General features: G+C 40.6%; 1 protein-coding gene across 1 annotated transcript in view; it reads right to left on the bottom strand.

Moving 5' to 3' along the window:
• Window positions 1-467: 467 nt before the first annotated feature.
• LOC110061977 (VPS10 domain-containing receptor SorCS2-like) overlaps window positions 468-21,467 on the bottom strand; it is a 52,329-nt gene continuing 31,329 nt past the window's right edge. Inside the window, exons 15-27 of the mRNA XM_020768847.2 lie at window positions 20,980-21,100; window positions 18,981-19,120; window positions 17,941-18,051; window positions 17,294-17,376; window positions 16,975-17,063; window positions 15,694-15,880; window positions 14,446-14,745; window positions 13,453-13,565; window positions 12,521-12,634; window positions 10,689-10,794; window positions 9,103-9,232; window positions 4,058-4,266; window positions 468-2,840 (exon numbers count right to left, since the gene is read on the bottom strand). Of these exons, the coding sequence (XP_020624506.2) occupies window positions 2,776-2,840; window positions 4,058-4,266; window positions 9,103-9,232; window positions 10,689-10,794; window positions 12,521-12,634; window positions 13,453-13,565; window positions 14,446-14,745; window positions 15,694-15,880; window positions 16,975-17,063; window positions 17,294-17,376; window positions 17,941-18,051; window positions 18,981-19,120; window positions 20,980-21,100 (1,768 nt within the window). The 3' untranslated portion in view covers window positions 468-2,775. The remainder of the gene's footprint in view (window positions 2,841-4,057; window positions 4,267-9,102; window positions 9,233-10,688; window positions 10,795-12,520; window positions 12,635-13,452; window positions 13,566-14,445; window positions 14,746-15,693; window positions 15,881-16,974; window positions 17,064-17,293; window positions 17,377-17,940; window positions 18,052-18,980; window positions 19,121-20,979; window positions 21,101-21,467) is intronic.

Genomic DNA, 21,467 nt, shown 5'->3' with positions numbered 1-21,467 from the left:
GTTTTCCAATTAGTACCTCTTGAGGGTGAAAGCCACGCCCACAAAATTTTCAAAATTTCCCACGAGTAACCCGTCCTCCCTTCAGCTATAATTATTTCAGATTTGGTTGAAATGCACTGCTTTATCTTGGTGAGACGCCGGGGAAGGTGGTGTTTGGTTCGTTTGAATAAAACACGCAAGGTTATGTCGCTCATAGAGGTTTCAAGAGCCAGGGACAACGTTCTCCAATCGATATCCAGGATGCAAACGGCAGCAAAAAAAATCAAAGCCATCCATGGGATAGTGATTTGTAAGTGCCTAACATTATCGACCTCTTCGACAATCGAGCTCAGGTTTGTTATTTCAAAACTGTCCATGAATGCGTACTAAGGTGCTTCCTAAAAATTCGAGTCCACTTGTCCAAATTAGACTTAACTTTTCTCTTTTTACAAGGTTTTCGATTTTTGGCTTAAATAAGCAAGGCTGAATTACTAGTAAGCATGGTTGTTTATTTATACATCAAACTCACTAAAAAAAGAACCCACGCGTAGGCTTATAACAAATATTTACAAGCAAAAGGAAAATCTCATGGGGCCCATAGTAGTCCTTCCAAACAACATGTAATTTCGCACTGTCAATTAAATTTGTCAGTTCAATGAATCAATGAAGCCAAGAAAACAGCAACCGCTCGAAGTTTGACAAGTCGTTTGCATAAAAACAAAACTCAAATTCCAGGTAAAGAAATTCAGTTGTTTGGGAGAACCTGTATGGAAGGAAGCCATGATGCCATATCTAAGTACTTCCTGCTCAATCAATTATATCTAAAACAAACAAACAAAAAGTCATAAAACCATTATCTTTTCGAGGGAGGGGTTGGACAATTTCCAAAACATTCCTGCACAGCAAAAGCTGCTGAAAAAAAAACAAAAATCGAGCAAGTGCTTTTTACTATCCACGTTCTGTGTTTAACTTCACAACATTCTTGCATAAGCTACTATCCACCAAAAAAATCATGCACAAACTAAAGGTAAGAAAACAATTTCAAGCCCCAGAAAATTGCCCAGTCTCTCACCCCTCAAAACAAATAATGGTCCATCCCTGAACAAACCGGGTAGCCCAGAATCCAGTGCTAACTAATTGCCGCTATTCCGGTCCCGTCCACCTTACGTCGGAGCAATTCGAAAATGCAGCTTTATTTATACGGTTACGCCTACTGTCTACACTAATCTGTCACGAAAACAGAGCTTTTCGAAAACGCTCTTCAAACCGGAGGAATTTGAAAACGCCGGCTTTGCGTTTTAGTGTGAACGGAAGACATTCTGAAAACGGAGCTTTTCGAAAACGATAACGTTAAAATAATGTACTTTCCCTGTCCGAGTTTTCCTCAAACAAATCCAAAATGACCGGTCAATACCGTCATTGATGTATTTTCAAATTTCTCCAGCGTAGCGTGGACAGAAAACATTAGATGCGATTCCAGAGTGAAAACGCCGTTTTCAAATTTCTCCGCCGTGATGTGGACGGGACTTCAGTAATTACACAAATAACCGTTTAATTAACTTCACGGAAAATAAATATAACATCCGCTAAGGCAATCTTTGAGCTCTTTCCACTCCATGAAAAATTCTTCTTTGAATTTCCGAAAATTTTCAGTAACCAATGGAACAACATTTTCCGAAATTTGAGGAAAAGAGGACAAACCCTTGAGGTATACCCAAATTTATGGATATTCCTTACCAGGAACTTCCATTTCATTTGATTTTCCTTCCGAAATTTCTGGAATTTTCGGTTGAATGGTTCGCGTTTCGGAAATTCAAAAATTCAAAAATTTCCAGATTTTGTGGAAACATTCCTAGGAAATTTCCGCACTATTTATCCAAGTTTTAATATTTTCGTAATTTTTGGTTGAGTGGAAAGCGCCCAATGGGCCTTGATAATTACTCGCCCAGTTCCTAGGTCTCGATATTTCGCCGCGGTCAGTCAGTTACGGATCACGTGGCCTGGGAGAAGCCGTACAAGAACGAGGCAAGATAACAATAAAAAAGAAACTAGCATTTTGCTACTTGGGTCCTTTTTATACAAAGCTTCCCAATTATCGTACCTTTCCAACAGTACGCGAATTCTGAAGTTCTGAAAAGATAATCGCTGCTAGTATAAAATGTAACTATCGTTTGAGTTCGCGTGTTATTGACAGGCGCAGGAAGTAGCAAGTAAGTACCTTACCAAGTTAAAACTAAGACAAGGATGGTTGTTTGGATATGTGACCTTAACAACCATTAGATTTTTTACGAAATTTTCCGTTTACTTCTTAGTTTTGGTTCCGATGACAAGACATATCAAACCCCAAAAACAACATTTTCGCACAATTCCTTCGATTTTCATCAATAACATCCCGCTGCGGGTCACATTCGGAAGCCTCTTCTCGCTTTTCGGCGATGAAACTCTCTCTAGAGTAGGAGAAATGATATTGCTTGTTTGCTGTGACACTGCACAGTCAAAAACTAGTACGTAATAGCATCATTGCCACAGGCCTACTGATGTTAAACTGTATTACAGACGTTTGCATTTAAAGTGGCTGACAACAACTTGCGGCTCTTTCCATCACTTAAACTTTGATGGATCAATACTTTAACCCTCTATCAGGTGATATCACAATGAGTGGGCATTTGTGCGTTACCATTATCGTGAAAATACTAGATTCAGAGTGGTAGTACTGATTCCTGAAAGTAGAAATTACTAGAAAGCGCTGGAAACTGTTGGCAGCCATCTTAACACATGAACTATGCAATTATTGATTCAGACGTGTACATTTTGCCCTTGTGCTTGACCATTTTGGCTTACAGGCATGAGAGCCAGAGATCCTGTAACAAAGAGAACACAAAATAAGGAAATGAAAAACGGGTTTAAGTTTAAAAGGTTTAAATTAATAATGGGGTGTGCAGGACATTTAACTCTCACAGTGCCTGTCTCCACCCAGTTGTATAAATGGGTACCGGCGAATTTAATGCTGGGGGTAACCCTGCAATGTACTAGCATCCCATTCAGGGGTGGGGGGGGGGGGGGGAGTAGAAATACTTCTAATCGCTTCATGCTACAGAAACCGGAGATAAGCGCCGGCCTGATGGGCCACTTGGCTCCTACGCAGATTTCACCTTTAACCTACTTTGCTAACCTGTAAAATTTGCTCATTAGCGAATAAACGGAGCACTATTTCGTTAATTATAGTAAAAACAATGGAGTGTTTCTTTTAGTCAACCTAACAGAGTGCTGTAGAATCCCGATATAGACACGACCCGATGGACGCGGATTAAGCCATAACGAAACACGTGTATTTCATCTTCTTCAACTGGTACAAAGCAACGAATTTTTGTAACTTTCCAAATCGACATGCAAACGTTGTTTTCACGATTCCGTCATTTAGCTCAGAGAAGCCAGTTAAAAAGGCACAAGCGAGTTGTACTGTTCCGTTTACAGTATATCGACTCGTTCAAAAGTTTAAAAGCTGCTACGGAATTGACAAAGTGGCTACTCTCGGTCAAGTTAAGGACTGTAACAAAGACGAACTCGGGAAAGAAAGAAAAACACAACCAAGTATTATGAATTATGATGTTTTCCTTGATTCATTTGGCATGTGTTGACATTTACTTTCCGCTCATAATAATTTTCGTGGCACAGAGCAGTTTTGACTTGAGTCCAGACTCACATTTGCTTCGGTTTTGCATTACCATGCTAAGTGATTGGCTTAAAAAACCTTGTGCCACTTTGTCCTCCAATCAGAAGTACACAAAAACCAGTCGTGATTCGTTCGCACACGTTTTCCCGCGCTTTGCGTTCGCTACACGTTTTTACTTTGAATTTTGATTGGTTCATAAGATTGTCTGTGTAATTTGTGATTGGCCTGAAAACCCAGACGTATTTCCGGCTGTCGCTTGTCTCGCCGGAAATACGTCTGCGTGCGCACGCTACCAGAGAGAGTACTTTGGTTTTAGCTTCACGACACTTCGTTTAAAACTGCTCTTAGTCTATTTTACTCGCAAAGAAGCTACATCTTTCGTCTTAACGTTACTAGATTACTCACCACCGTCAAAGTTGTCTATGAGTTCCTCGTCGGTATCAGGATCAGGGACCGAGCTTGTGGCTACAGGCACGTATCGCAGTGATCCTCCCGGCTGAGGATGAAGAGATTGTTCATCTTCAGTGTCATCTTCTATCAAGGGGTCTCTCAGTTGTGCTCCGTCACTATACAAACGCAGGTGAGTGTAACGTGAACGAAGCAAATTGTAGCGTCTGAAGAAGAAACGAACAAAACAAGCAGTGTAAGTGTATAAAAGCTGTCAATGACTAGGTGAGGAGGGATGATGCAGTGGTGAGAGCGCTCGCCTCTCACCAGTGTGACCCGGGTTCGATGCTGACCCAATGCCATCAGTGGGTTGAGTCTGTTGTTGGTTCTCGCCTTACTCCGAGGGTTTTTATCCGGCTACTCCGGTTGTCCTCCTTCCACAAAAACTAACATCTCCAAATTCCAGTTCGACCAGGACAGAGAACCCGCCTGAAAACCAGCTAAGGCTGACGTGGCTTCTTCTCTAAATGTTTTATTTTATTTTTGATTATATTTTTGTGTCTTTTCAAATAGTTCCTTCGTATATACGTGCCCTTGAAGCTACAAGTTTGCTTCCTTCCTTTGTGTGCAGACAAAGTGTATTGCAGCTTTAAAAAGGGCGCACAATCAAAATAACTATTTATTTATTTATTTATTTATTTATTTATTTATTTATTTATTTATTTATTTATTTGCGCCAAAAAAGTTCAGCTTTTGACAGATGAGAGGGAAGGAAAAATTTAATCCCTAATGTAAGCTACCTGAAAATATTTAAGAGTGAATGCCTATAAAAATGGACCTAAATCGCCTATCAATGGCACAGGTCGAAAAATTGATTTCGCTTGTATTTTGTCCATAGATAGGTCCTAGTAAGAATAGAAACGGACCATAGTTAGTTTCTGCTAATACAGCTTTCTTTGGTAGAAATACGCCAAAAACGATTTCGACCCGACTGGGCTCAAAATCTACTTCCGGTTTTGCTGAATTTTCCGAATATTTGATTGCTTCGCGCTCCGCAGAACAACTACTTGAGAATCTTTCAATAGATTTTATATTCAGTTCAGGTCTTGGTAGTATGACTGAGCGAAAAATAAAATAAATCAAAGTTAGTTTTGAGCCCGAAAAGAGGTAAAACTGAAACGCAAAATTTTACAGTATGTCGCAAGAGAATTATTGCTTAAAAACATCGCCATATTTTTCTATGGGCTATAACTTTAAATACCATAAAAACACTTTCTACGGGTTAAATATACACCCACCTGTTAGGATATCAAAAAATATCTGTGGGCAAATGGTTTCAAGTCGCCCGCCTTGGCCTGTGTTTCTCATAGATTTTGCCCAAAATCCGCCGTTGGAATGTAAGCAATTGCGTGACGCGGATAGCCACTCTCGAGTAAAATATTCGTTTCCAGCAATCCGATGAAAGCAATTTTTGAAACGTTGTGTGGATAAAATAATGGAAAATGTTTTTTTTGTTGTTTTTTGTTTTTGTTTTTTTTGTTTAACTTAGTATAAATATATATGTTTTTTCATTTGCATTGCGACACCCACGACATCCATGATAAAGAACGTTACTACAGTACTCCGGGAAATGATTTTAACACTTGTTTATTTTATTGATTTCACTGATAACTTACAACACAGTAGCAGTTTCAGAGATACACTTAACCAATCCTCTATGATTTATGGCAACTGAATCATTGACTGATAAATAAAGTCAAGTGGAAATACCATAATTTCTATAGACTACTAACTGCGTGACGGCATCTCAGCTCTTCTAGCTGTGTAGAAAATTTGTACCTACACAATATGCTCAAACTCAGCTAGAAAACCCGGAATTTCTTGAATTGAATTAGCCGAGGAAGAAATTGCGTTTAAGTTTCAATCATACTGGGAAAACAATCCATCTTTTCTACTTTGGTTGTTTGATCAATTAACTGAAATTTGCAGATCAAAACACTGGTAGACAAATAAACATTACAGTGGTCGATCTAGGACTAGGTTTACAATAAAGGAGTTTCCGAATTCATCAATTTTTAGAGTATTCGGATTAGTAGGGGTTTACAGTGAAAGGATATTCGGATTCTTAATCGTTTATACACGACGATAACTCCGGGAACATTCATGATGGAATGGTTAACAAGCAGTTTGTTGCCTCGACAACGAGAAACAAAATGCCTCCGAAAATAAGGCTAGGGGTAGGTTGAGACAGTCTGAAGTTTTCTTTCAACTCGCTGACCACGGTACTGTTGTCCATCATGCCAGGTTCCTCCAGGTATTTACTTAGGGTTTAGGGTCGAAAACCGTCGAGGTTTTCGATCGTGCCATCGTCGTCATCTGCGCAGTAAAGTATAAATTGGGCACGGTTTCTGAGGAGTATGGCATTACCCATTATAAAAGTGATAACCTACACCTGAAACAGCACGAGGTAATCACCCAGCGACCGCCATCAAATGGCCATCAATGCGCCTACGACTCGACTACGACTGGATCATGTAATCCGCCATTTTCGTTCCACCGCAAACTCAAAAGATCACAGGCGGAAAAATATCTGGATTCGAGAGAAAATCGTTCACACGACAAAACTCTCCGGATTCAAAAGTTTTCGGATTCAAAGTTCCCACTTTAAATTCCGGATTCAAAATCTCCGGAGACACGACCAAACCGGGGGGTTTTTATTTCGGTTTCGTCCACTTTTGTGTAAATGGCAAAATCAATCCGGCACTAAAACATTCTGGATTCATCACGAATCCGGAACAATTTCCTCTAGTGTAAACCTGCAATCCTGGCCATAAGTTGTTGGGACACCTCCCATTTTTGCGCGCCGAAACCCACGATTTCAACTACGTCCTTAACGTTTTAGAACAAAAGATGAATGGAAGCAAGTACAATTGACCCCCCCTCTCCCCTAGCAATGTTGCATGAAAATGAAGCTATTCTGAAGACTAGATTGGATGTGGGAAAAAAGGAAAAAGGGACAATAGAAAGTGGTTAGACAGTTGTGTTGGAACCAAACGCGATTGCTGAAAAATCGCTATTATTGGAATAAGACGTGAATATCTATCTTATCGTCTCTTTAGTTCGAGAATACTGTTCTAGGAGGCGAACAACTCTTGAAACGAGGCTATTCTGAGGCTATTGTCAAGGATTTTTTTTCTTCAAGATTTTTATCAACATTGACAGGGGGAGGGGGTAGGCGGGCTTGCGCGGTTTTGGTCTTAAGAGAGGCTGCCTGTGAAGTCATCTGCCGTAACTGTCCCAACATTTTTAACCAGGATTGTAGTCTTAAATGAACAGCGAACATCCATCTTGTTTTGTTCGCGGAAGTCGGTCACAGAGGAGCGAATTTCAATGAAATATATATATAATTTGATTAAGCAATTAGCCAAAAATAGGTTGGCCGCCAAAACAGTTTAGGGTTTAGCCTAACTTTAACCTTAAGTTTTAAGACTGAAGAAAAAAAGGAAAAAGCACTGAGCATTTCAGTTGTTTGAAACAGAAACATTCGCGCACAATGAACTATGTATAGTACGTGGGTAACCAGGAAAGCAATCCGTCCAGCACAGTAATTGTTCAAATTAACAGCTTACCGAGACACTCGCACTGTCGATGCCTCTTATTTATGACTTTTAGGATTTGTTTACTTTACTTTTTCCGACTTTTTAGCAGGAGAAAAAGCACTAAATGTGCTGGCACAAATAAAAAGGTTTAACCGAAAATCGATCCGTCGAAATCAACAAATGCAAATTTAATCACTGTAGCGTTCCTTCAGATCACGTAAGGCTACAAACCAACAATATCAACTTTTCATTACGCTTAACAAATGAACTTAGAACGATTTTCTTTCTAGAACTCGTTCTTGTAATTAAAATGATCAGAGAAAGAACGACAGCCTAAAACGACATAGCAGTAACACCCGAACTCCGAGTAAATTGCTTTTAATTGGCGTTTTTAATTAACGAAATTTCCAAAGCGATGACTTTCAAAATATAAAAGTTAAAAGTGGTCCATTATGTTTTTCTTTTTTCACCCAAATGTTCTAAGATAGCCATCTGCGGTTTGTTGGAAACGAATTATGTATTCAGGGTGACCGCCAGAGTCACGCAATTGTTTACATTCTCACGGCGGTTCAGGGAAAAATTCATGAGAAGCACAGGCCAAGGCGGGCGACTTAAAACCATTTGCCCAGAGATATTTTTTGATTTTCAAACAGGTGGGTGTACAGTTAACCCGTATAAAGTGTTTTTATGGCATTTAAAGTTATAGCCCATAGAAAAATATGACGATATTTTAGTGCTATAATTCGTTTGAAACACATCGTAATATTTTCCGTTCGTGTTCGATCTCGTTTCAGGCTGAAACGAAGCCTCGATTTATTTTATTTTTCGCTCAGTCATACCATGAAGACCTGAGCTGAATGTAAAGACCATTGAAAGATTCTCAAGTAGCTGTTCTGCGGAGCGCGAAGCAAACAAATATTCGGAAAATTCAGCAAAACCGGAAGTAGATTTTGAGCCTAATCGGAAAAAAATCGTTTTTCGCAAATTTCTCCCCAAAAAAGCTGCATTAGCAGAAACTAACTATGGTCCGTTTGTTTACTAGCTAGGGCCAATCTATGGGCAAAAAATAAGCAAAATCGATTTTTCGACTTGTGCCGTTGTTTGGTCCATAATTATGGGCACTGGCTCTTAACACTTCTGTCCTGACTGGGGACACTTAAGATGAACCAACAAACAAAATAACCACAAAAAAAAGGAAACATGCTAGAAATCTCAGCTGAACGAAGGCTGAGCATATCAAAGCAGGACCCAGCTTGTCAAAGATTGGATAACGCTACCCGCCGTATAAATCACAATCTAGCGGATTGTGTGGTTTGTTGTTTCAGCTCTTCTCCACTGGAGAGCGATTTATCCCGTGGATAGAGTTATGCGGCCTTTGAACAACTGGCCCCAGATCTTTACAACGCAGGGCAGAGAAGGCGAGCTCGAAACTACCGAGTATTCAGAGAACAGCAATCCACACACCTGAGGAAATAGAGAAGAGTCACTATAAGGAAGATGACTACCAGAGATGCTGCAATACCAACACCAATAGCCAGCCGAGTTCCTAATCCAGAGTTGCTGGAAGAAGTTGGAGACGAACCCCCATCATACCCTGAAAAGCAACCACATTACAGCCAGCGTCAATATCTCGATAAAAATAGGACAAAAGCCTGTGTGCACCCTGGCCTGCGAAAGTAGACGTATTTCCGGCTGTCGCTTGTCTCCACCGAAAGCGACAACCCAAAATACGTCTGCATTCGCAAGCTAGTGTGCACATTATCAGGTCTATGCATGTGACAAAATGGCGTACTTTCGTATGGTCGTTTGAATTCAGAAGGAATTGTACAGGAAGAACAAGCCAATAGCTCATTTCCGAGTAGCCTTGAGCCTCTCTATCAAAAGCGAGGCTGCTGCGCAACTATTCATATGAAATGAGTTAAATTTGCATGTGAATGAAATCCAATTTTAATATAAAAGTATGAGCACCAAGACTCGCTTTGAGAAACAGGCTAAAGGTAATTCGGAAATGGTCTATTACGGACTAATGCTTTTCTTGACAAGTCGTTGTAAATTTTCAAATTGTCAAACTGCCGTAAAATTTCTCTCTTGTAGTTTACTGGCCTCGATTTTCCTCTTATCATTAATCTTCTCATATTCATTCTATTTCTTATGGTTAAATAAAACACTTGTTCTTGAGGTTTTTTTTGTTAGGGATACATAACAGAAAAACCTATTTGGATTGGAAGGTCTTAACACTTTCATATAAAATCTTGTAATCTCTCTTACAGAGAACTGGTATGAAATTTGGCATTCTGCCTAATTTAAACATACTCTTCTCATTTGTGGAATAGTATTATTGCTCTAGCAACATGTATTACGACAGAAATGCTCGTAGCGTCTGTGACTCGGCCTCACTCGTGCGCAAAATGTCAACTGATTAAGAACAAATTTGAAAAAGGGCCCGAGAAAGGAATTTTCGAAGCGAACCTCGCCAAGTCTCTCTAACGGGGGATGAAAAGAGCGTACGAAGAAGTGCATCTTTTAATATCCATGGTAATGTTAATATCATCAATATCAGAATTACATTTCAAAACTGTTTCTTAGCGCATAAGTATCGATTGGAAATAAAATGCAAATCTTATTTGACAAGCGGCTAATGTCCAAAACGTTCAATTTACTGCGCTACGGCAGTCAAATTATGGTAAGAACGAATCATAGGCGAACTCTATACACGCACCAAATATTTAATAGTATCATCAAATAAGTGTAGTAGGTAACAGCGGGGTTTTCAGCGGAGTGTCGCAAAACCAAAACCAAAGTAATCACTCTAGCCAATCACAAACGACAAAGACACTACAGTGAGCCAATCAATGGTCGAAGTGAAGCGAAGCGCGGGAAAACGTGTGTGCGCGCGTCACCACTGATTAGATGAAAAACTGGCGCGAGTTTTTTTAGCCAGTCAGGTAACGAAGTAAGTGCACCTCCATTTAGTTTTCGCCACTTAATTGAAAACCACTCTCTTTTAGAACACAACTAAATAATGAATTGGGCAATGCTGATGTCGATACCTCTGTCTGGAAGCACCTCAACATTTATGACCCTGATAGTGGTGTCCTTCGGTAACTGGATCTTCATCGCTCCATCGTCTACCAGTTTCTTCAACAGTTCCACAATCTGTCACAGTAAACAAAACACAATTACAAGCCGCTATTGAGGAAAATAAAAACTGAAAGTTGGTGTAACGTCTTAAGTCTACGTTCACTCCTCTAGATACGACATGAAGATTCTTCAGCCTTATAACAATTAAAGGAGCTCAGTCACGGTTAGCGCATATTGAAAAGTTTGGCCTCAATTTTTCAAATTCGTCATTTGTAATCCGTGTTAATCTTCTCCATCCTTAGCCATCCTTGTTCCTTTATGTTTTATCATTATCTCTTTGGTGTTTTTCTATCTTATTAAACTTTTATTCTCAGGTTTTCTACCATTTAAAGGTTATTTTGTATGTGGCCAAAATAACTCAAAATACCGTGACTGGGCTCTTTTAAGTAAACAGACCAGAAACGAATACGTTTTTCAAAATATACAAAGTTGCCACGCGGATGCACAAGCTAACAAAGTAAAGCAGTTACATTTTAGTTTTTAGCCCAAGGAAGAATTTTAAAGCCGTTTGCCGTAAAACTCAACCGTGTGATGAAATACTTAATTCCCGGGGAGGGGAGGGTGGAGACTGCCATATAAAAAGGACCGGGGTGTTCGTCGGAAATTTTGTAAAGAACCCCTAAAAGGTACCAAGATCCTGTTTTGTGGGCGTGGTTTGAATTTTTGTTCACCCCTTAGAAGTACCAATTGTGAAACAGCACACATTTATCTCCTGCTGTGGACCTATAGAGGCTGAACACCCCAGGAAATACTAAAGCCGCTTTTTATCCCCTTAAAGGTACGAGGAGCACCCATGTCCTTTTTATATGGGAGAACACCCCCCCCCGGAACGTAATGTTACTCTACACGACATTCCAAGAAGAAGCGAGTAGTGATGCTATATAGTCGAGTTATGACGCACGAGAGAAGTTAGGAGAGCACATAAGAATCGTAACCGTTGCTTGAGGTGCTGCCGAGAACAACTCTACCTTCTTGATGGGCAGGGGGGGGGGGTGGGGGGGGGAGCGTATTTATTCTTGAGGGACCTTTTAGCTTTACTGTGAGTATTGTTTCCAATTTTGTTACTACACAACCGAACACACTCAAAGGTTGAGGCACGTGCGCGTTGGTCAGCCAGACCCAAGATATGTTTTAATTGTGACAATAAGCTTACAACAAAGTGGATAAGAGATACATCAAGTAACGTCCTACATGCGCCAAAGCCGGACACGAAAACCCAAAAAACCTCTTATTAGGAAAAATAGGGACCGTGTACCCCCGACCAAATGCAGTGGCACCACCTTTGGGGTTTTAAGGTTGATATATAAACAACAGAACGAAAGATAAATAAGATAACGTTATTTACACAATAAAATAAACCTTATGTGAAAGTGCTAGTGGCAAGGCTGACCGTAGAATGTCACAAGTTTCTCAACCGTCTCTTTTTACAAACGTACTACCCATGAGCCTTTGCGTACTATGCTAGCACCCAGGTCTCTGTTCAGTGTCGGCAAAATATTAATTTAGGTCAATACCGATTATCATAAATTACATTATACACGTACAAACTAAAAAAAATAACGCCATTTTGGCGATGGTGGTTTCCTCAGCGATAAGAAACCTTTGGATTCGTTGACAACTTAGAGGACGGCATCGAGATTTTTCGTGGGCGCATACCCAGGCAGTGCAAAATCTATCACACAACAGAACTGAAATATCCGTAAGGGTGTTAAAAATTATTTACATTTGCATTAATGTTTACCTCCGTTCTTGTCTTGCTGCTATTCGTTGGGGCGGGTGTTATAGACACATCACTTCTCGTTGGCTTGCCGCGCAACACGACAACCTCAAGACGAGAGGGATCAACATCTAGCGCCTAAAAAATAACAGCAAAAATGTGATTAAGCCTTTAATAGGCCAGCTCAGTTACCGGGCCTATGAAGGCAAGCGAGGCTGCTTTTGTTGTGTAAATCAAGTTGTAATGCTAATTAGTATCACCCAACTAGTGGACTAATGCAAATCCTACATTTTAATTGGCTGCGCTACTAGAGGACTATTAGTAATAGTCCTCGAGTAGCGAAATCAGCGCAATCGAGCGCGACGCTTTCTTTCGTTTCATTCCCAAATAAATATTTCTTCAACTTGCATTTGCTAACTTTATTATTGCCTTTTCTGTCCGACTAGTTGGGTGATACTAAAAGAGAGAGGTCTGTATCAAAGCAAGGTCACCTCCAGCGTCGCTGCCAATTGAAGGCCGGGTCTGTAAAATGGTCTATTAACCGGCGCACATCTATAACGGCGGTTAAGCGACACGATATTTCACCACGATATTGCAAGGATTAGGGGGGAACCACACGGGGATGTTTTGTCAAACAAGGGTTAGGAACGTTTGTCTACAACATGGTAGACCGTATAGTAGGAGCAAAACTGGAGCGACATGGAGAGAAAGCGCCCCCCCCCCCCCCACCCCCCTCCAAAAAACAACAACAACAACAACAACAACCTTCCCCGCTAAGGACTGTAACACAGGATACAACATGTAAACTTGTGGAAAATTAGGATAAACGTGGACTGAAATATTGTTTAAAGTTCTGTAAAGAGGAAGACTCCGTGATAGAGCTATGATCAAAGCTCGAGTGCGTGTTCAAAATAATCTCCGTAAACGAGACATGAAAAGGGTCTTGTGAGTATCACCTGGGAAAGAGCTGCCTGCAAGCGCTGGGAAAAAGTCTCTCTCCATTCCTTGGTGTTGTCATTCTCGATCTCCAGAGCCAAGTCAAAAGACAGACGCACAGTGGTGAGATCCTCTGAAACAGAGAACAACTGCGTGATTACTGCTGTGATTCATTTTGGCATCCGGGGCGATACCGCGTGGCAATAAATTTTTGCGGGAGTTTATTTTTGCGAATCGGCGATTTTTTGCCTTTTGCGGGAACTAATTTTTAAAAAACAGTAATCCAGTAATCAGTGTCACTCTATCACAGTTACATTGAGCTCGTGCGCGCAATTGTCGCTGCTCTTCTCAATGGAGTACCTTCAGACGATCCTTTCCTGTAAACCTTTTTTTTTTTTTTTTGGTATTTCTGAACGTTTTGTTTCTCATTTCTTGGTTTTGTTTCTAAACGAAACACGTTTTAAATAAATGGCAGTAATAAGAATCCAGTTGTAATATTTGTATGTAAAATTTCGCTAGTGGAGTCAATTTCTGCGGGGAATATTTTCGCAGGAATTATTTTTGTGCGGGTACTTTTTCTGCGCATCAGGAAAAAATGCAAAAATCGAAAAAATTAGAACCCCCAAAATTTTGTGCCACACGGTAAAATACTTCAGTTAGCTCAAAAGGAAAGCGCTTTTTGGAGAGCGAGAGAAAGTTCGAGCTCTGGCCTAGGTTATTCTGTTGTGTTTTTAGAAAAAAGTCACTTGACTCTCACGGTGCCTCTCCACCCAGGGGCTTTAACGGGTACAGGGGGTAACCCTGCAATGCACTAAGATCCTCCGCAGGGAGGAGTAGAAATACTCCTAGCCGTGTCATACTAAGGAAACCGGAGATATCCGCCGAATTAATCAGTCACTAGGTTCGAACCCAGACTAAAGCAACCCTCCCCCCCCCCCCCCCCGATCTCCCCTCCCCTTCCCTCCCCCACGTATTCCGGAAAAAGGTCTATCGAACGCACCCTTCATACTAACCATATACCATAACAGTCGCAGAGTTGCTTTCCTGCCCAATCACACTGATAGCAGTGACAGAGACATCATGTTTCCCGGGTGTTGTGAATGTATGGGCCACTTCATAATCCCACGTCAGCAGCGGCTTCTTCTTCTTGTCTTTGTTCTTTTCAAAAAACCACATGAAATGTACAAAGCCATAAGATGGAGAGTACTCTTCTGGGTTAACCAAGTTGTTGGAATGAAGCGTCACATTGAACCAGGCTTCTTGACCAATGACCACTGCATGTGGTGGGTCAATAACGATTGCTGTAATGGGATCTGCAGAAAGAAGAAAGGAGTAACATACACAACAAAAGCGCTCTTAAGGAAGGCAACGATTCGAGCAACTTGTCGCGCAGTTGCGAGAAAAAAAAACAGAAAAGAAGTCTTCAGTGCTACGCCCAGGCAAAGCTCAAAAGTTAATTTGCAGTGTTGCCGTGATCGTTTGGAAAAGCAGAACATGATTCTACTTTGTGCGAAGCTCGCTGCAAGGAAAACGTTGCGTGACTTGTTCAGCTTAGGCGGTGTCACGATAGGCAATTTTTCTTGCAACTTGAGGCACACTAAAATTGCGTGACAAAATGGAAGAAAAATTGCTTGATGTAACAGAAGGAAAGGGTTTTTCTAATATTAAAAAAAAATGTTCTTTTTCGAGTTTCATTAGTGGAAACATTCGATTAAAACGAAAAAAGATAAGAAAATAAAGTTTTGAAATAAAGAACAGCACTAGAGAATGAAAAGTTTATTCCTTGCCTCTTGGAAGGAATCTTTAATCCGTTTTGATGGTAATTTCTATTTATATATATTTTTTTTCTTTGTTTAACTCAATTTGACTAATTGAACTTCGGTTTGCCCTAACCTCGAATAGCGTGTCTATGTCATTTTCAGGGGCTTAACTTTGTAAATAATGCTTTGTTCTTGTTTGTTTGTTTGTTTGTTTGTTTTTGGTTATTAACATTATCATCTCACCCCTTCTTTAGTCTTCTATAGTCTATTTTTTGCTATGAATTATGTTTCTTCGAGCACACGAGCGATATGAGCGCGAGAGAGAGAGAGCGCGGAGCGCTAGCAATCAAAGCGCGGTCACTCTCTTGCGTTTATACTTTTGCCCGCGATCTCGGGTCTGCGGGTCTGCGGGTCTGCGGGTCTGCGGACAGACTGATGAGAGCGGTCACCCCAACTAACCAACCGCCTCAACTGTTTCGACTCTAAGCATAAACAACACACCTTTTACAATGATTTCAGCAGTGACCACAGACTGCCCAGCCTTGTTGCCTGCTATGAGTCGTACAACAAAGTCGCCATGTTTGTGGTAAGTGTGTGACACATGCTCTGCACTACTGAGTCCGGTTTTGTTGAGCACAGTACTATTGTCTCCAAAGTCCCATGCATACCAGGTGGATTCAGTTGAGCCCTAAGCATTGAACAGATTAACAGAGAATTAAATGTGAACGCAGTGTTCTTTGTCATACGCTATTCTCGGACGACAAAAAGCTGTCATAAATTTGTCTAAATACGTGAGAGTGAAGTGTCGCCACAACAAACTGTCCCCAGCCAGGGTTTGAAACCGGACCACTCGATCCGGAGACAGGCGCCGCGCACTAACCACGAGGCCACCATAGATTTGTAGCGGAAGGTTTAATACACAATTTTTTAAAAGATGTTGGTGTTCACGGGGCGAGTTCACCGAACGAAACACAGTCCCCGCAATAGAATCTGGAATGACTGTGAGGCATTTTGCTTTGGATTTGTAAGGGCTGTTCAAAGGTTTCACACCCTCTGCCAATTTGTGCAGCGTGTGTTAATAAAAGAGTTTGTTTTGTAGTCGTTAAGTGATTTCTTAGAAATTTACGAAGGAGGAGAAAGGGATGAAAACTTAATTCCGAATTCTGTCGTCGTGTCTTGGAAAAATCGCTACAAACTGCAATTCACTTTCCCTTCAAAACTTGACTTAATATCCTTATCTTAGTTTTCTAGAAAGATTTCTTATACCAGCGAAGATACTTCAGCAAACCACTGTGATATTATTCCTTAAATTGTCTTGCCAAAGAACACAATACCATGACTAACGCTAGACTATTCGATCCGCATTCCAAACAACTAACCACTGAACCACTGCATCTCCCCGTATCAGTTCAAATTCTTTACGACTTTGTAAATAGAGCAGTTTTCAAGAGATTATTGCAAAACCAAACGAAAGTAATCACACTGGCCAATAAAAAATTACACAGACGATCCAGTGAACCAATCAAAACTCAGAGGAAAGTCGTGTAACCGGCACAAAGCGCAGGAAAATGTGTACGAGCGAGTTACGACTGCGTATGATTTTTACATCTGATTGGATGACAAAGTGGCGCGAGTTTTTTTAAGCCAATCGCTTAGCGTGGCAATGCAAAACCAAAGCGAATGCGAATTACTATTGCTTCTCAAATAAAACCGCTCTAGTTCACAATAATGAGAGTAATCAGTAGCTTAAATTTACTTCAATCAATGTATGAAGTGTTATACCTCCTTCTGGCTAAGGTTAAAATTCACTTGTTTGTGAACTTCTACAGTCTTCGAAACTGCCGCAAACTTGATATTTAGCTCTGCTGGGGCTGAAAAAAAAAAGGTTGTTATGGTACCTATCACTAATTTCAATAAAGCATGTCAGTTAAAACTTTGTAAAACGGACCATTTGTGCATGGTAGAGGTTGCTACTAAAATCAAATTAAAGCAGTCTTCAGTAAACTGCGTGCAGTGATACTACAAGCGAATCCAAAATAGAGATGACCAGCCAAAACAGTGCCGCTGAAACATTTTACCATGTTGTTGTAATATCATGTACCTTTCGTTGGACAAGGCCTTGTCTCTGGCATAAGCTTTTCTTCTACACCTCCTTTACAAAGGTCTCCAATTACTTTTCTGTAGCTGTGACAACATACAGAGAAATTTGATTACATTCAAAAGGAACAAATAATCTTTACAACAGCTTGTCTTCTCGACACTGCTTTACAGCTCATCACGAAGTATTTTTCTTATATTTCATATCACTTACAAACCTCCCCCCGCACAGATGTGCATTTCATAAGCCAACCCAAAAGACAGACAGACAAACAGAAAGGCAGGTAAACAGACAGACAGACACACAGACAGATAGACAGACAGACAGGCAGACAGGCAGACAGACAGACAGACAGACAAACATGCAGGCAGACAGAGAAACAGGCATACGGAAATACAGAGAGAGAGACAGACAGACTAACAGAAAGACAGAAAGACAGAAGACAGAAGACAGACAAACAGATAATTTTATTTAAGACGGTAGAATTCCTTCACCCTACCTATTTACAACCTCTTTTTACAAACCCATTGTGTGGCTATACCTGACATTTTACTTGTAAGTATGCTTGCAGCCAAACCGCATCTTCAAGGTAAGGCGCCCAGATTGACAAAATAATTGGTGAAACTTGCAGGTTCATTATATTCTCTTACCCACGCGTGTGTTGGTAGGTTTTCCCCTCTGGACAGACTGCTGGTACAGGGCTGGCATCATTGGTGGGCACACACACGTCACCAAGCACGCCATGGATATAGCCATAATCACTAGGATCAACACCAACATAATAATTAAATAATTCATCACGAAAAAAAAAAAAAAAAAAAAAAAAAAAAAAAAAGAAACTAGTTTCGATTGCGAAGATCTATCAAACACCCAAGGCCTTTTTTTTTAACCACGTTTCCAAAGACCTCAAAGTTCGTCCGAATTACTCCGCTACGCGTCGTATTTTAATTTTCCGTCTGGCTTCCCAGAGTTAGGAAAAGTGGTAAACACTGGTTTCTTGTATTTGATGTAACATATCAAATACGAAAGACCGTGTTTGACCACATCACCAAACACCGAGAAGAGAGTTGAAAATATGACGCGTAGCGGAGTATTTTTGACGAACTTCGAGGTGTTTGGAAATGTGGTCAAACAGTGTCTTGAGTGTTTGATGTATCTTCTCAATCGAAACTAAAACTAAGGAGAAAACGGAGATATAAATCGTTAAAATCTACGCTAATTAAGATCAGATATCCAAACACCGTCACGGTCATGATTTCCTTTGTTTAAAACTTGAGGAATTATTAATGGGTTTGAGAAATATTACGTGCACACTAAGAGGAAAGCTTGCATACGAGGATAAAAGTACTGGGGGAGGGACAACGGAAAAATACTTCATGTATGTGGCATGCTTTATCAACCACCTTCTTTTTCAATTTATAAAACGTTTACCACTGAGAAAGATTTTTTTTCTCAGCACTTGAAACCTTAGTACAGTAGCCTTGTAATACATGCTTTTTTCATTTCAGGTAACCATTTTGTACGTATTACCAAGATGACGATTTCCTTTTCTTATGAATGACGAGGTCACTTGATAGTCTTCTGTGTACCACATTCATCAATACTTGAAGAGCCTTAACAAAGAACAAAACTTCTCTATGACAATAGGGATTGAGAACATTGAACCACACGTATAAGTTGACAAACTCACCAGTCGAAATCATCAATTTCACAAGTACAGGTAGTGACATTGATCTCTCTCTCGTACTCATCACCATTGAAACAGCAGTCGCCTGACTTGCGGCGCTCAAACACAATGTGCTGACCCAACAAGCAACGCCCGTCAACACGCTGAAATAACATCCACAAACAATAGTTCGTAGAATTCTACTTGAACACTAATGCAAATCCTACAATCTGATTGATTGAGCTACCATACACTATCAGCCATTAGCAGAATTCTACTTGAACACTAATGCAAATGCTACAATCTGATTGGTTGAGCTACCATACACTATCAGCCATTAGCAGAATTCTACTTGAACACTAATGCAAATGCTACAATCTGATTGGTTGAACTGTCATACACGATCAGCCATAAGTGTGTGGTGGCTGCAGGTCGTCTACAAAACGGCGACATTTTCTCATTGTCCCGAAATTTCGAAGGAACGTTGAGAAACAAATGGATAATTAATTCATCAGAAGCTTAACGAAGGACATTCACGGATTGTTGATGTTAAAATCTCGAAATTGTTGAAAAAGCTGCTGCACGCATGCACAACTGCAAATTTCAAATGACAAGTCTGTCTGCGCATTTTTTACGTTAATGCTACGTAGAGGTAAAGGTAAAGTCTGCATACGAGCCAAGTGGCCCATCAGGCCGGAGCTTATCCCGGTTTCTGTAGCATGAAGCGACTAGGAGTATTTCTACTCCCCCCTGGATGGGATGCTAGTCCATCGCAGGGTTACCCCCAGCATTAAATTCGCCGGTGCCCATTTATACACCTGGGTGGAGAGAGGCACTGTGAGAGTAAAGTGTCTTGCCCAAGAACACAACACAATGTTCCCGGCCAGGGCTCGAACCCGGACCGCTCGATCCGGATACGAGCGCACTAACCATGAGGCCACCGCGCCTCCCAAACGTAGAGACATAATTGAAAATCGTCCTTTAAAGGAAATTTCATTTACTACAACAATTAGATTATTTGTTCTCGATTTCTACGAGGCGATAGTTGCTTCGGCCTTCGGCCTCGTCTACTATCACCTCATAGAAATTTCAAGATCATAATCTAATTGATAAAAGTATGTTGACATAAATTAATAAACTTCTGATGCTCCTTGTCATTGGGAAAGCCACCCCATAAACATAACAGCGCAAAGAAAGCTTATTGCGAACTAAAATTTACCAGAAAACTAAGACGTGCGGTAATTCTGAAGAGGCACAGGCGAGGAACACCTGCTGGGCTTGCTGATGAGCCCGCTTAGTTGTTTTGCTATCTTCTCGGCTGCATCGCTGGATATACACTTGCAATACTGTACGTGTCATGAGAGAAACCCTGGTCAAAGAATCACTGGTCACTTGAGCCTGATAATCAATGACGACAGAAGAACCAGGAACTGAAGTATATTCAATAATTATATTATGAGCTCGAGATTTCTATCCCGTGATAGCTGACGAGGATGCAGCCCGAGTCAACTATCACGCATGGAAATCGAGAGCGAATAATCTAATTGTTTTAGTATAGTTTACAAGTCGTTCAGAACTTTATCCAAATCCTCTTCACAGACACTCCGAGAACGCAAACAAGCGGTAGCCACTTTGTTCACAACCACACCCTGCTATGCTACTTACTAACTGAATAGCGTAGCCAATCAGAGAACGGCATTTGTGATAGAACGATAGTAGATTTATACCAATGGTCAACAGCGTTGTAGAACAAAACGTTAAGTAATATATCAAACACGAGAGACAGTGTTTCATCGGGATATCCAAACAACGAAAAGAGAGTTGTCTGGATAGCCGATGAAACACTGTCTCGATTGTTTGATATATCTTCTCAATCGAAACGAAAACCACGGAGAAAATGGAGAAGTAAAATCGTCAAAATCTATGCTGATTAAGACCGGGTATCCAAACTTCCTTCACGGTTGTGATTTCCTTTGCTTTAACTTGATGAATTATTCATGAGTTTGACACTTTGAGTTCTTACCTCATCATTAGGAGACCATTTAGTGTAATTTCCCGCCTGACACTTTTGGTCCAGCACTGAAGTGAAGTTAAGTTTAACTGACAGCCACTGAAAGGTCTCCGTTGCATATTGACCAAACAAGCTAATAACAAAACAAAGTTATTATTAGCTAACACGAGTCCACAGCTTAGTCCCTTATTGTAGGTTGTTTTTCTCTCTGCATTGTGCAAGCTTCATATTGCGGTGTATAAATATGTTTATCTACCCTACCCTCCGAGACAATTTCAAAATTTCATGTAACGTATAGAGAATATTCAGTGTCAGTGAATGGAAAGATAGAGAACAGCTTCAGTATATGCTTGCCAATGGTTTGCACTCCAGTTGGTTCAAATATTACACATTGAGTATCTTAAGTTATTCCACTGCCCCTTCACCTAAACAACCTTCCCTTCCCTTCCCTTCCAACCTCCTTTTCTTCATTCAATCATATTAAATTCCCTTCCATTTCA

The sequence above is a fragment of the Orbicella faveolata genome, unplaced genomic scaffold (genome assembly GCF_042242905.1).
Source record: "Orbicella faveolata isolate gen_17 unplaced genomic scaffold, um_ofav_v1 contig_1, whole genome shotgun sequence".
NCBI classification, from domain to species: Eukaryota; Metazoa; Cnidaria; class Anthozoa; order Scleractinia; family Merulinidae; genus Orbicella; species Orbicella faveolata.
The sequence above is the reverse complement of the archived record's forward strand: the minus strand, read 5'-3'. Positions and strand labels throughout refer to the sequence as shown.